Source organism: Zymoseptoria tritici, chromosome 15 (assembly GCF_000219625.1).
Source record: "Zymoseptoria tritici IPO323 chromosome 15, whole genome shotgun sequence".
In the NCBI taxonomy this organism is placed as follows: Eukaryota; Fungi; Ascomycota; class Dothideomycetes; order Mycosphaerellales; family Mycosphaerellaceae; genus Zymoseptoria; species Zymoseptoria tritici.
In genome coordinates this window covers 372,623-388,259 of record NC_018204.1, presented here as the reverse complement: position 1 = coordinate 388,259, position 15,637 = coordinate 372,623, and the positions used below count along the sequence as shown (strand labels likewise).

Here is a 15,637-nt window from a genome sequence, read left to right as displayed (position 1 = left end):
CGATACTGGGGAACTCCTCAGCCTGAGCACAGGTATCGAGAAGTACCGCATCGACACACAGGTGCTAGCACCCTTCCTAGAAGGCCGGTCGGAGCATTCGCGAGGACTCCGTTGGGTTTGCTCGGAACTTCTCGGGCAGTGCCTTCCGACACCACTTGACATCGGCTACGAGTCCGGCAATTACGCCGTTATTTGCCACGACTGGAAGGCCCAAGGCAAGCAGTTCTTCTAATCGCCCAATAAGGGCTCCCCCGTGCATATCTGCGATCTAGCATTGAAGCAGGCGACTTGTTGTCTTTTGAATCTCGTGGACTGCTCCGGATCCGAGACTCAGTAGTATATGAGGAGAAAGAGTCCGTCCGTACTAGCAATGCGGGAAACATATTGGCGTTAGCCGGTGCAGAAGCAGCATACGCTTTGGCTGCCATCTGCACTAGACCCCGGGAGCACAGAGGTCTTCGACAGTTACGCCTTCGACAGTTATGCCCTAATTCCAGACATTCATCTGTCCCAGTTCGCCGACTAGTGGTATGTCCGCAAAGACGCCAATCGATTAATCGAAGACGGCGAACGCTCCCCAGGCGAGGAAGAGTCGTCGAATCATCGCTGCAGACAATACTTCCTGAAGCGCCAGCAGACCGAATCCGTTATGAAGAAGCCGGCGGCGCTGCACGGCAATGCCCACATTCGAGCCGCTGTCCGGAAGGAAGGTCTTTTTATAGGTGGTCGCTACGATCCTTTGGATTATATGGGGTAGGAAGCTCTCCGAGTATGCACGTTCAAACTTCGCATACCGAGACTGCCACGACGAGTGACTAATTCGACAAGTTAATCTTTTCCACATTAATGTCGAATTATGCGCCAATGCCGGCGCAGAAACCGGCAGGAAGGAGCACGAATAGGAACAATCGTCAGAGCGTGCACAATGGCATAATGTCTCGTAATAGACAGACGCAAAACTACCAGACAGAGCAGGTGGGGCGCGGCACACCTTAGCCGGCGCAGAGTAGTAAGGAGATAAGTAAAGAGGAGGTTACTTAGCTAGTAAAGGACCACAAGGAGCTCCGTAAGTTACTGTGGTCATTGCCTGAGTATGTATTTCAGCTGACAATACCCAGGCGAGAAGTACACCAAGGCGAAGAAGTACTATTTCGAAAAGGAAGACCAGGTCAAACAGCTCTTTCGTCCCGAGGTGCGCGAACTGCTTCAAGCCTTTTGGGACTATAGCTGTAAGTTCACGACCGATACTTCAGAGGGCGCAGAACTAACAAGACCAGTGTACCGAAGGCCCCGCAAGAACGAAGCGGATAAGACGGTTGCGAAGCATGGCGCTCCCAAACGTCGCCCGAATCAAGCACCCCACGAAGACGAAGACGACGGTAAAGATAAGAGCGATGACGAGAGAGAGACCGTGCTCTCGCGCAGTCGATCATAGTTCGGGAATGATCGACTAGCGATGCCTACAGCCCACAACACAGGCGAGCGCTTTGTACTGCCGAGCGCGGAAAACCTCGACGAAGCTCGCCATCGCAGAGATAGACCCACCGTTGGTGACAGCGACAGCGACTGAGATCATGGACTCGTGCAATGAACTCGTGCTCGTCGGCAATGGCGTGCCGAGGAGTCTCAAGGGTCGACGGTGCGAGAGTCCTGCAGGAATCGTCCTAATGCACCGTGTGAAAGTAGACACACGGAGCACATGGGTTGCTATCACAGCCGACAAGAACAAGATCGCCAGCGCATTGAAGCTCAAATACTCAGGCGTCTCAGAACTCTTCTGTCGACGACCACACTCTCCCCTTTGCCGCCGTTTAAGGCTGTGCATGCCGACGTCATGCCATCGTCGAGGAAGGTTAGCATGACCCTCTAGAATACAGGCCCAAGCTATGCACGGTCTACGCTGTGCACGCTCTACACGAGAGCATAGCTTTATTTCTTACACCTCTTTAATAGCTAATTTCTTTACAACTAATAGTTACAATAAGGTGTTTAATAGCTTAAATTTATTGCATTAATTATATCTATTAGCTCTAAGCAGCTTATAACTTCTGCCTTAATATTATACGTATTAGAGGCTAGGAGGATTTAGCTAGCTATAGACCCCCCCTCTAGTATAAGGACACCTTTAACATAACGATTAAGTACTTTTAAGCTACCTTATCCGCTCTATACTATCTAGCTCTTAGTAGACAACGTGTTGCTTTACGAGTAGAGGCTTAGAGGTTAGTTTTTAGCTATAAATTAGCCTATTTAGTCTCCCTCTAAGTAGCCTTTTATCTAGCCTTTAGAGCCGCCTTAGCCTATTTGTCTACTATAGCTTATATCTACTATTAATTGCTTATCTACCTTCTTATTTATAGCCTTACGCTCTTTCTGCTTCTTCTTAGCTACCTTCTTAGCCTCCTTAGCCTTAATTAGTATCTTACTAGCTTATAATTTAGCTAGTAAGAAGAACTAAGCTACTTAACCTTATAGTAGAGCAAGTAGCGGCTTACTACGTTATCGCTTCTACTTCTTATTCTTAAACAATTGCTGTAGGCTATTATACTCGCTCTTAAGTAGCTAGTTCTACATCTATATATATATAAAGGTATTAGTAAGCTTCTAAATCGCCCTACATTCCTTCTTATTCTCTAGCTTCTTTAATATACTCCTTATAAGGGTACGAGTCTTACACTAGTTGTTAGAGATAATAGAGGTATCTATGTTAGTAGTAGAGGGTCTAGTAGTACTTAGCCTTAAGTTGTTAGTAGTGCCTAGCCGAGAGCTATTACTAAAGTATACGTATTTACCCTTAGTTACTAGCTCCTTAAGCTTCTTTAGAACGACTACTAGATCTAATAGATATAGTCTAGTCTTACGGAAGCTAGAAGCGATATTAGCTAGTATAAAGGCTATCTTATAGGCTAGCTAAAATAGTTAGAAGAAGTTACGCTTAGCTACTACTAATAGCCCTTTAGTCTAGTAAATAAAGCGTAATAACTTAGAACTATAGAGGTTAGCTAATAGGCTAAAGAGACTAATATTAAGAGGTTATAAGTAGTATATTAAATAAGGTAGATAGACCGCTACGAAGATACAATAGTCTATATAGTACTATAAGAATACTATATTTATATATAAGCTATAGCCGTTAATAACTAATAATCTATAGCCTCTCTTACTAGCCTTATCTCTTATAAACGGCTCGAATACCTTCTTTAGCTAGTAAAGTCTAAGGTTGTAGTTAGTCTAGCTATTCGGTAAGGAAGCAAAGAATATATAATAGTTAGTATTGTCCGGCTCGAAGTCCTATAGCTATAAAGACTAGATATTGCCGGTTACGGCCTTATATATTAATACCGGAGGTAGGTAAGTGCTATTAGCGTAGATTGTAGCTATAAGGGTAATCTATTTACGACTGCCGTCTTATATATTACTAATAAGTAAGCCTAAGAGGTAGTGCTTCTTCGTAAAGATCCGGCGTATCTTTTAAAGTATACTAATTAGGAAGCCCTTCTCGTCTATATTATAGGTGTTATAAGGCTTAATGTTATACTACTCTATCTTACTTATAATAAGGTCGTAATACGCCTTAAACTACCTTATAGAGTCTACCTTCTTCCTACTCTTATCTAGTAGTTTAAGGTATCTCGAATTAATATTCTTCTTATACCTTTTAACAAACTATAGTACCTATTTACGATCTAGAAGGACCTTCGTAATATTATAAATAAAGGTTAGAACTATTGCTAGAGTCGGTAGAATGCCTCTACGTATAAGGGTGTCGATATAGGCTACGAGAGTGCATTCTTATTAGTATAAGAGAATCGCGTTATTCTCGTTGCGTTAGGCGCGTAAATCGGTTAGCTTACGCTATTGTCTCGATAAAGTGCTACGGTGCACCTAATATTTCGTCGCAATTTCCTAAATATTCTTTACCTTCGCGTCTGTTAGCTCCTTTAATACATCGTCTATTAGTGCTATAGTTGTAGTGCATTAATTCGTAGAAGTTTAGTTAAAACTATAGTTTTCGACGTTCTCGAAATTCGAGCGTGTACAGCGTGGACCGTGCACAGCTTAGGCCTGTATTCTAATACATCCGTTTTAATTGCAACCTTAGGCAGCATGACTTGCGAAGGGTCCAGAGGCTCCTCGACGATGCGCCGGACAAGCCCAAGCAAGACATTTGAACATCGTGATCGCAAAGCTCCCGCAACAAGCAATACCACTAAGAGACACATGCGCTAATGAGACATGGATCTGTAGTCTTCGACGTATATAGGGATGAGGCGGCGTCGCTGTCGCTGGCCGCTGGCCAGTATAACGCACAAACAGAGCAGCAGGTCGAATGTCAGCCACACTGAAGGTAGTCCGCGACGCCCTTAACCGCATCGTCCGCGGAAGTCCTGTTGCTAATAAGAGAATCGTCGAAAAAGCCGCAGACCTTCCCGAGCGACGGGCTGTGGTGTATAACTGGAGAAATATGCAGGTCGACTGTGCTAACTTCTCCCAGATGCTAGCAGTGTACGCCGACCACCTCTGCTTTCTGTTTGCCTATGAGCCATATGCGAGGTCGCCGAGGCCGACTGTGCAGTATCCCTTCAGCTTGCTCATCCCACGCTCTGCTCGCCTCATCAGCAAGCCCTCCCAACAACCTCCTCGTTAGCTGCCGCTTGCGTCCATCGACTTTGTCCGCGACAAACATCCGCCACTTTGTCCCCAACCGGCCTACTGCACCGGTTCTCTTCGCATGACGCTCCTGCAACATCGTCTCCACCAGACCTTCAGCTTCGGCCTCGCATCGGTCCTCAGGCCGCGCTTTTGCTGCAAATTCAAAGCAATCTTCGCTAGTGGGACGTAGATTTCCGGGCGGACGAGCTCTCGCAATGGAGTTGAATTGTAAAGATTGCTTCGTGGCGCGCATAGCCTTGGCTAGCGGCTAAACATCCGCACGGTTCGCCAGAACGGCGTTCTGCGGGAACACGACCGTCTCTGCAGAAACGATCAGAGGGAATCCAGCAGGAGCATAAGGGAACATGGCCCGACGGGTAGGTGTGACTTCGTCCACACTCCGGGCAGTGTTGCTCAGCGTGGAGAGGTCGTGAAGATAAGTTTCCAGTCTTGCAGCGATGTTCGGTGATGGCATGCGCGATTGCTCGGTGATGCGAGCTGGACGTTTCATGTAGCTCGACAGCTTCTTGGTCGACCATTAAGGATGTCGGAGTTGTTGGTGGCTGTGCAGTCGCATCTTGTGCATTGAACAGTGTTGTCAAGGGCTTGGAGCATTCGGCTGTGATGCCCGAAGTTGACACCGTGTTGTCACCCGAGGGACGTTGACTTTTCTGGTAGCCGCTTGTTCCTCACACCACCCGGCCTCTCATCAATACGCATATTCTGAGCTAGTCCTGACATCCTCATAATCAATCTATCTTCCCGAATATAAGTACATCCGAGTCGTTACTTCGTGAAAGACAGGATGCCATTAGGACCTGTCTGGCTCTAGGCCGGCTTTGACTCTCTCGCTAGATTCTAAACTGCGAAGACCCGAGGGAGTGTGGTAAGGGTTGACGCGAGTGCAGCTGGTTTGACAACTCCGGACTCCCGGTGAAGTTGCACCCGCCGTACGAGTAGACGAACCATTGGATGTTCGTGTCGAAGGCTTTCTCGCGCCGTCGCAATCGCTACGAGGCAAATGTTGGCGGTTCCTGAGACGTCGTAATCGAGGTTTTGGATGTATGGTGGCATAACCACAGCCAGCCAACGATCTACGGTCTCTCTCCGAGTAGGCGAGAGGTAGCAACGGAACTGGTCGGAGGTTTGTGACGCGGACCGAGCATGCTGCTCGTGGGTGCTGGTTTGGCGGCTAAGTGGACCGATCACAGGATGATGCCAGAAGAGCGGAGAGCAGGTGACGTCGAGGGTCATACCACTACTTCATCACTTCTCCTGCGTCATGCAGTCGGGTCGCGGTTTTTGTCGCCATCCCTTGCTTGGACATTTCGCGTTTCGGGAGAGACAATACTTCAAGACTAGTCCTTGCTCCTGCGCAGATGTATTCGGGTAAGTCAGTCCTTGCTCCTGCGCAGATGTATTTGGATAAGTCACTCCTGTAGTCTAGAGCTCTGCCGTGAAAGCATGCTCCACAGCCTCTGGCAAGAACCTGATAAGTTGACCGTCCGCAGGAGTCGAATTCTTTAGTCTTCAGTTTGTACAGTTCCGTGGTCGGTGGCACGGCTTCTTTGGCGAAGAGCAGAGGAAAAGATAACGGAGCAATGTATCGACTCCGTTCTGTTCTCTCTCTTTCACTCTGCGTCGAAACGCCGAGGACCTGGCCAGAACGGGATCGTCAGGCACGGACGATGTAGTCAACCCGCAATGCTCCTCCTCCTCCTCCTCTGCTAGCAACACTTCTTGGAGTGATCAGCTTTGTCCTGCGCTGCGGAGAAGTTCGGGTATGCGTGCCAGACGGCGGCGCTGGGCGTGTTCGACTCGTTCACGTCTGGCACTTCAATATTGGATAGTCGGGGTCGGAGACATTGTGCTGCCCCAGGGTGAGGTTGAAATCGTACCGGAATGCACTAATTTCCCAGGTGAGCTTTTCCACCCCGGATTTGCCGAGTGGAAGTGAGTTGGTGGTAAGATGAAATGCACTGAGAGCAAATAAAGTTATCTCTGCCGTTCCGTGGTTGAAGCTGAGTGAGCTGATCCGTGGTTTGGTCATGATTCGATCAGCAGGACTGGTCGCTAGACAGGCTCTTACCGATCTAGCGCTGTGAGATGAATGTCAGAGTAGAAGCTCTTGATTGTCAGGCGTTTCAGCGTACTATACGGCTCTCTCATTTGCAGATACAAAAATCAAGACGCACCGTCAAAGTCAACTTGAAGATCGAATCTCTACGGCCTGCAGCAATCTAAGTCCGCGCATTCGTCGCCACCTTCTCCTTCTCCTTCTTCGACGAAGACTGTCTGATTGCAGCGCAAATTGAACAGCTTTCATGACAATCTCTCCTCCCCGAGCGAGTACAACATGGCACTCAACAACCAAGTCCACGATTCCCTTGCGCTAAGTCTGTCTCACACCTTTGCGCTGCGATTTCTTGGGCGCATACTTCTTCGTGATCTTGGAGGCTGTTGGATTCGTCTTCGGGATTTAGGTGTACACTCTAGGCTTGGGCAGGGGCCTGATGGTGTTGGTCTTGGGCATTGGCAGGGCTTTTGCGGGTGCTTGACTGCGAGTCTGGCGAGGTGCAGACCAAAAGCAATGTGGGTAGAATGGTCTCACGTCGAAGATATACTGGATAATCCGGCCGATGGTCTGAGAAAGGCACTGGGCGATGGTGCGAACACGCATATATGCCTTGTGTATGCTCTTCACTGGTCCATCTCCGCGGCAAAGATGGCGGTTGAAGGGATGTTAATGTCTTCGGTTGCTCGGTCCCTCAAGAAATTCGAGAGATGAGGATGCGTCCCGACGCCGGAGGAGTCAGGCTAGGTGAGGACATCGCTCTCCGAAAAGCGAAAGAAATGGTTGCTGCTTAGTTCGAGGTGCAGTCGAGTGATGTTGCTGCACATACCGACGCTGTTCACGATTCTTGAACCATGAATGACCGTTGCGATGGCGTGGAGAATGTTGATGAATTCGTGCAAGTTTGGTGGATCATCTCGGCGGGATCGTCCACCAAGACTGCAGGAAGTGGATTTTGTCTCGTGGTCCGTAGACTCCGCTCACTCCGTGGTAGAGCTCTGGTGCGAACACACTGGATGTGAGCTTCCTTCCAGTGCTGATAAGATTGGACAGCAGTCTGTTCTTGCGCGGTTTAGTAGCCTTCTGAGCTTGTTGCGGTTGCTGCTGCTTGGTCTTGGGCTACATGGCTTGAGGCGCACTTTCAGGACTCCCTCCCTCGATGAGTAATTTCGGCAACGTCGACTGATGACCTCCAGAAATGGATACCGACATGCTAGATTGGCATTGTGCGCAAATGATGGCCATGGCGCCATGGGCTTCGCTTCGCAGGTTGCGGCGCGGAGTCGAGAGAACAGGGCTTGATTGGAAGTCGAAGTGTGGCCTGGGGCGAACGTGGGGTGACGTCGTTGTGGGTTGAGACCAGTAGGCAGTGCGATCGATGTGTGACAGGTCGTCGTGGGCGGCGATGCGATATGTAGCAAATCGCTGAGGCGCAAAAGGATGTCAGCGGCGGAAGTGCGGGTTGTGACAGGACTCATCGAGAGAGAAGCGAAGCGTGTGAAGCTTCCATTTGATACTCACCATCCGCCCTTCGTGTGTGTGAACCCGGTGAGAGGCAGTAGACAAACAGATGCCGTACACATTCGAGGCTGTCTTGACTCATAGCGGAGTATCCGGCGTCTTTGCTCTTCTGCTCCTCCTCATCGTGTTTTCTCCTCCTCATCTCCACCTCTCAATTCTTCAGGTGACATGCCAGCCGACCGGTCTGCGGTTACACGACTCCTGCCACGACGATCGATAGGTGTCATTGCTTCAAGGTCTGCTTCGTCCATGGACCCAGCGAGCAATTTTCTTCTGCTACAGCTCTTTTTCCTCCTCGGCTGGCAGGCAGACATCCGCATTCGTCGTGATCCATTCGCATCGGACGATGGCGGCAATTCAGGCCGGTGGAGGGCGTCGGCGCGATGATCGTGACGAGGAGTGCTTCGATGAGCTCAAGGGCGAGAATTCTGAGTAGTTGTTCTATTACCTGCCTCAGGCATCAATGAAAGATTCTCTGGTTTTGACATCCAGATCCAGAGTCTCTCCTCCAACCGAAGTGTCTACAAGGAGAACAAAATGAAAGAACATCCGGCTAACTGCTACTCCTACCAAAACCAGCCTTTATAATAGAGCCTGCGGCGCCTAAATAGTTTTGCTAACCTTTCAAACGAGCCTATACCTTACGCGCTCGGGTATTGTACGTACGACCTCGCTTTAGGCTCGGTCTAGTACTTACTTCCCTCGTTGCTAACGCTCGTCGCCTCGCTATGTCGCAACTTCGGCTCGCTTGTCCGGATATCTATGCCGGGATTTAATCTACGCGGAAGTAATTACTTTTACCCGTAGACAATTAGCCGGATTGTTCTATCCTGTTGTTCTCCTTGTAGACACTTCGCCTCCAACTCGTCATCGTCTCCTGATGTCCTGTTGCTCCGCGATCGGTCTCCCATTCCCGCACAGCGATTTATCGTTCCGCCATGGTCCGTCAAAGCCAGTCTAGATACTGCCGATCGAATCTGCAGTGATGAAGCATTTCATCGCGGCGATCATCGAGGATTGGCACTGTCGAAATGTCCTCAGGCTTCAAGAACGGGTTTGCCGGAAAAGGACGGAGAGGACTGTCGGAAAGAGGGAGGCTGCGTGTGCACGCAAGGAAAACGTGCAGCGTTCCGCTTTTGCCACGGCAAGGTCGAAATACTAATGTGTGCCTCAATCACTTCTGAGATCGGGCGTAGGGACTCTGCTTTACAGTTCAGGTAACACATCTATTGTCCATCCCACTCAGATCTCCTCTACCTACCCCATTCCTTCCCTATACTACCCCTACGACATCTTCAGCGACACGGCCTGTGACCCGGTCTTGCCGTCATGTGCCGGCCAGAGTAATCCGACCCGACTACCCCGAAACCTTGCAAGAGCATGCTCGTACGAGTTCTTGTCCCACCGTCGATATTCTGGAGGATACAACGACTGTCTAGCGAGATAGGATCCGGGCTCAGAAGGGTGGGAAGATTATTGCGCGTTAGGAAGCCAGCATCAAGACTCGGGAAGCCGACGCACTCCGGGAGAAGGTGTTGGAGTCGAACGGCTTGTGCGGACTGATGCGGAGGCAACGTCAGGCGCAAAGTCGGCGCTTCCTCGTCGAGCTGAAACAAAAGGAAGACGCCTTGCGAGTAACAGACCGCACGGGCACTGTCGCGAGGCAATAGTGCAATGGTGCCCTGACCGAACTCGATTCCGTACGGGAGAAGCTCAGTGCCGCCCAAGATCGGCTTGCTACGCTACAGCAGGATCGATATCGACTGTCAGTCACAGGAAGTCGGCTCCGCGGTGCAGCAGAAAGCCGAACTCGCATCCGTGAGCAAGTCACTATTGGTCCGGGAGCTTGAGAATCCGGCTCTGGAACTGGAAAAGAATCGACTGGCTTTCGAGTTGACTTTAGCGCGGCAAGAACTCGCCACGGCCTTGCAACAGTAGCAGTCGTTGGGCGAGAGATCCGAGCTCAACTTGCAGAGCAGCTTGGACGCTGCAAAGCAGCTGCAATTCGCCAATGCCAAATTGCAGACCGATGCCACATCTTCCAAAGACAGCCTCGACAACCACTACCACCTACCACCAACCCGTCTGCTGCAATACCCTTCATCGCCTACGTCTTGCTCAGCATTCTCATGCTCGGACTCTCCCTCGGGACATGCCGGCAGTCTTCCCCTCCTCACGCCAACGCGGCTGTCTCGAACATGAATTACTCGGAGATACCTTAGCGTGGCTTCATTGCCACATACCTTGATCAGTATTCATATACATCCATGTACTCAATCTCTCTCTGGTAAAGTATGCTGCATCATCATCATATTCATCATCCATCATCAAGAGAAGACTGCTCCGTCGCATTGTGATTGAAAATTCTTCTTTTGCATTGGTGCACAAAACTTCATGGGCCAAGTAGAACCACTCTACCTTTGTCGATTGACATTTCCGTTTTCCTGACCCTTGATTGATTGATGTTCAGTCATGGAAAGCGACGCATGCCGTGTGACCGAGGCGAGACTCTGCGAGCTCAATGATGCAAGGAAATGTCAAATACACACTCATTACCTATCCTTCCGAAGCAGCAGACGCAGAAGAAGTAGACATCCACGCCGCGATCCTAGGACTATCACCCCCACCACCACCGCCTCCTCCTCCTCAGGATCATCACCGCAACCGCCATACGACAGCGAAGCGTCATAGTCTCCTCGACCTCCAACTCCAGCTCCGAGAGCATATGCTCAACTGCGTTCACCGCCTATTGTCGTGCCGCGCTCTTAGAGCTGAATTTCCTCGAGAGAGATACGCGGTACGTCTCCCGACTGGCCATGAGGCCCAAACGAGACGAACCACGGGAGGAGAGGGGCATTTCGCTGGGTTGGCGGGTAGTCGCTGCGTTACTTGTCCTCATCGGATGACTCCGCATGGTCCAGAAGCCGCGGCCGCAGCCGCGGCCTCCTACTAGCTCCTTCTTACCGCTCGTAAAGACTAAAGTGTGTGCCTGAGGTTTATATTCTAATTTTAGGGTCTACAGCTTTAGTTTAGAGCAGCTAAGGATAAACCGCTCGTTTCGGCTGTTTTAGTCTTACGAAAAAGCCCGAATTTCGAGGTTTATCGCGAACAACTTTTTAAATATAACAGATGCGGCTAAATAAAGAAAAGCTGTTCCGGAGATGTATACCTTGTATGTATCTATCGATTCTAATCCCTTTTTACGGGTAGGAGACAAGGTCTTCGAATGCTCGATTTGCCCTCCGAGGCTAGAAAAGTACGAAGATAACGCATTTCGATAAAAGCGATACTAGGATCGTTCTTGCATAGCGTATCTTACCCTCTACGAAGTGTCGCATTATCGAAAACAAGGGTTTAAAAATCGTAAGAACAAAACGTCCGAAGTAACCGGCTTGTCCTTAGACCCTTCGGCAGCGAAGCTAAGATATAACATCTTAGATTCGGCTGCATACGAAGGGGATAATTGGAGATAGGGCCTCCTAACTCAACCTCAAGGCTAATCCTTCTCCGTCTCGAACAACGACTTGATGGTCCATGGTGTTAATGAGCAGTTCATTGTCAATCGCGTGCCGGTCAAGTTCTTCGCCTCGGTCGTCGCCGACAAGAAGTTTTCCCTAGTACACTGGCGACTCGATAGATGTGACGAGTTACTAAGAGGCCTCCTTCCAGCATGCCGCCGCCAACCCCAACTTCAAGTCCTGGTTCAAGGTCCACTCGGCCACCGAGGCGCTCAAGAAGAAGGCCGCTGCTCTGGAGCCGAAGTTTCACGCCTGGGCTCGACCCAAGCCTGACTTTTTCGAGAACACCGCGGAGAGGAAGGTTAACAGGACCAGAAAGATGAAGACCGTTCCGGTGGTCAAGAAGTCCAAGATCCGACTCCCTCCTCTGATACTGATCTACCAGCTCTGCAGTCTGCGCCCCTGCTTACAGGCGTGTGTAGAGAGTGTGGAGATTGATATGGGGGTCATCCACCCGAAGAAAGATACTCACTGTCCCTCATAACCATTCATCATTCCACGAGCATTTGGCAAGACCAATGTTACAATCGACAAACTCCTAGCCCGCAAACGCGCGCGCGCCCGACTCGGCAAATACGCGCTCAAGCTCCGACCACGAAGCGGATGTCCTCCTTGACTAGTGCAACGAGGGAAACGGGGACGGGAAGGACGACCGTGAGCAGGACGAGAACAGGGAGGTTGAGAAGGAGTATGCGCAGGTTTTAACGAATTGAAATGCAGGCTTGGATTAAGGGGAAGCAGGCTATGCAAGGGCGGAGAAGAAGGCGCCGGAGGAGAAGGCGGCGGAGAAGAAGGCTGTGGAGAAGGCAATGGCGGTAAGGGAGGTGGTGAGGAAGGAGGCTGCGGAGCAAAAGGCTGCAGAGAAAAGGGCTGCGGCGGAAGCGACGGCGTCCAAGGTCGCTCGGGATCGTGCTTATCTCGAGGATGCGTACGCCGAACGAGCTGTGCGAGAGAACGCGGTGGAGGAAGCCAAAGTTCGTGCTTTGTTCGAGAAGAGGAATGCATCTTTCCAACCAGCTGTCCGAGCTACTCCCAAGCAGGAAGCACGGAAGACTTGGGAGGGCAAGACGGATTCCGAGACGGTGGACCTAACTTCACAACATCAGGATAAGATGGAAGACATGCGTGTTGATCACGACCGCGCACTGTGAAGGCTGCAGAACCGAATCGACGGCCTCGAGGCTGGTGCGACCTCGCAGCATTTGCCGAGTTGAGATGGAAACTGTGTGTGTTGATCGCGATCGTGCGGATTCGGAGCCGCAAGGAGACGTCGATCACCTTCTACAGGCTGGTGCAAATCGTACAAGCAAGCCGACGACAGAAGTGCAGGTAAGACGACGTCTTCCTTCTCGCTGTCGTCAGAAACGCACGGACTTTTGAAACCAAAGCTGAAGTACCTCCAAACTCAAACGGGCATCAGGAAAGGGCTGTCTTTGGAATCGGAGCTGTTATGCCGGGACTGCAGGTATTAGGTCGAGGTCGATTGAGAGAGTGAGTTCCTCCGGTCAGAGCTTGTCAATCAAAGGCAAAGAATTGGACACCTACGAGGAAAGTCGCGAGGCAAGCTACGATGTTATTCGCGATGACGGTCGCCTTGTAATGACAGCCCCATATTCGCTTAGACGACTTCGTATCATCGACAGCTGCAAGTGCAGTCAAGACGTTGCAAGCTCTCTGGGACCCCTCGGTGACCGCTCAGCCCTCGCTATCGAGGTTTCAAGGCATACCAAAAGCATGTCAAAGCCTGCTGCTCACCCTTTCGAGCAGAGCGGCTTCAACAACTCCAGGGGTCTGCTTCTGAGACCCGACTTGGTCGATCTTCAAAGTCGGCGACCGTACGTGGACCGAGATGGGCAGATTCTTCACTTATGCAGTCGACTTGTTAATCATATTCAGGCCGAAGAACCTTTCACAGGTTGTGCAGCAACGGAGCAATTAATCATTGCATTGTGTTGGTGGGATCCATACTTTGGTACATGAAAGCTTTCATTGATTGCAAGACCACTCTGAGACTTGCTTGACCATCGTTCCGTCTCGATCTCAACCCCAAACAAGTACCATGACCACCGCTGCGACCAACACGAGCACATACCACTGCCACTCATGCTGAAGCATCTCCATCATGTCGCCTGCGTCGTCCTCCCCCATCTGAATCGTCACCCATTCAGCGGTGCGGACGCAGACCATCGTCACCCACAGGGCGGTGCGGGCGCAGACCATCGTCACCAATTCGGTGATGCGGACGCTTATGTTCGAGACATCCCATCCAGTCGGCGGGTCGACGAAATCGTCTGGGATGTTGTCGGGCGCGCCGCCGAAGCGGTCGCGATGTCGAAGTGAAGGAGGAGCCGGAGCCAGGTCTCGGCTCACGCGGCGAGAAGAGGGAGCTGCTAATAACAATGAGAAGAATTAGCTCGACTCGTATCGTGTGCAGGGCATGCGTCATGAGGAGTAAAAGGGGCGCAGTTACGTTGACAATCTCGACAGTACTTGTTCGCCTTCCGGCTTTTGGAGAGAGTCTCAAACAGACTCGTCGGCTGTACCAAGTTGCATTTGGGACAGAGCTTGGAGTCCTCATCGACGGCATCGGAGCCTGATGATGACGCTGTTGGTTTCGACATGATGTGACAACGGATATGGAATCGTGCTGGGGATAGGATGAAGCAAGAGGGAGCGAGAGAAGTGTCATGTTAAAAGGGATAGATGAATTTGGGGCGGCATTGTTCAATGTTTGCGTGTCTTGTACAGGGGACGGGAGACAAACGTAGAAAACGACAATGTTTGATGTTTGTCTTCCTTGTTTCGGGTAGAGCAGACAAATGTACCGTTACATCGCCAGGGTTTCGAGGATTCGCCGCTTCCCATTTCACTGCCTCATGCTGTCGACTGGCTTCGAACTTGGCTGTGCCCGGTGGGTAGTGAATGGGTAGGATCGATCGATCCTAGGCTGGATGATCACTGACTTGGAGGCGAAGAGCTGCAATGGAAATAAGCACGGGTGGAGGCTCTCATCACGTCGAGGACTCTCATCAGGCAGCTGACAGCCGGCAACTTCATCCTTCCCACACACGACAAAACCTACTCTCCAGCTCTCGCGCCTGCGCTTATACGATATTCGAGCAACCCAAGGCCGTTCCCCCCAGAAAAGTGATTGGTGGGTTGTTCAGACATACCTTGCGCTCGGGAGCTTGAGAACCGCAAGTTCCAGATGTGGTGTGGTGGGGCCTCTTGCTCGCCGCCGACGGCTCTGGAGAAGCCATTTTTTCGGTCTGCGAGCGACGGGAAGAGGTGGTGGAAGTAGTGATTGTCTAAAAAGTTGAGAAGTCGGGAAGAAAATGATACTTGTCTTGTGCGCGTTGCGTCTCCGCGTAATGTTGTGTACTCACATGTGACTCTGGATGATTTGAATAAGCAACGCTGCTGTATTGCGGACTCTGATAGACAAGTCGAGCAATGTTGTCGTGAATCAGAAGGTGAAGTCTCAAGTGTACGACGGAGTTCCGGATGTTGTCCGTGCTCGGTACTGCTCGTACGGCAACCGACTTTTCGCCATCAATTGGGAGAGTGGCTGATTGCGCAGTGGTCATTGCTGGTCATTCTTCTTACGTGGACGACGTCGCAAGAAAGATTGTGCATAACGAGCAAGAAGCGGTCAACCACTTCCTCCGACTCTGGACCCAAGAGGTCATCGCACAGGCACCGGGCACGTTACATGCCAGAAGCATGCACACGGCACTCGACACCCCACTTGCAATCACGCTTAAAAGCATTGTCACTCGGACTGTCTCCGAGGAGTCGACAGCTGGTCTGTAATGGTCGTCTGTAGACTTCCGGAAGTTGGCGGCACGATCTCACGCTGGTCCAGCAAGAG

At 50.8% G+C, this 15,637-nt stretch overlaps 3 protein-coding genes across 3 annotated transcripts; 1 reads left to right on the top strand and 2 right to left on the bottom strand.

The window, feature by feature from the left end:
* Positions 1–4,498: 4,498 nt before the first annotated feature.
* MYCGRDRAFT_97667 (uncharacterized protein) lies at positions 4,499–5,164 on the bottom strand (the record flags this gene model as incomplete). Its single annotated transcript, XM_003847286.1, has 2 exons — positions 4,499–4,806; positions 4,936–5,164. 2 exons carry the CDS (start codon positions 5,162–5,164, stop codon positions 4,499–4,501), a joined length of 537 nt encoding a protein of 178 aa, XP_003847334.1.
* Positions 5,165–11,775: 6,611 nt separating this feature from the next.
* Positions 11,776–12,917, top strand: MYCGRDRAFT_97666 (uncharacterized protein; the record flags this gene model as incomplete). Its single annotated transcript, XM_003847321.1, has 3 exons — positions 11,776–11,865; positions 11,918–12,158; positions 12,508–12,917. 3 exons carry the CDS (start codon positions 11,776–11,778, stop codon positions 12,915–12,917), a joined length of 741 nt encoding a protein of 246 aa, XP_003847369.1.
* Positions 12,918–13,806: 889 nt separating this feature from the next.
* Positions 13,807–14,387, bottom strand: MYCGRDRAFT_97665 (uncharacterized protein; the record flags this gene model as incomplete). The annotated part of the gene is made up of 2 exons (XM_003847285.1): positions 13,807–14,153; positions 14,237–14,387. The coding sequence occupies 2 exons, from the start codon at positions 14,385–14,387 to the stop codon at positions 13,807–13,809; spliced, it is 498 nt and encodes a 165-aa protein (XP_003847333.1).
* Positions 14,388–15,637: the final 1,250 nt, after the last annotated feature.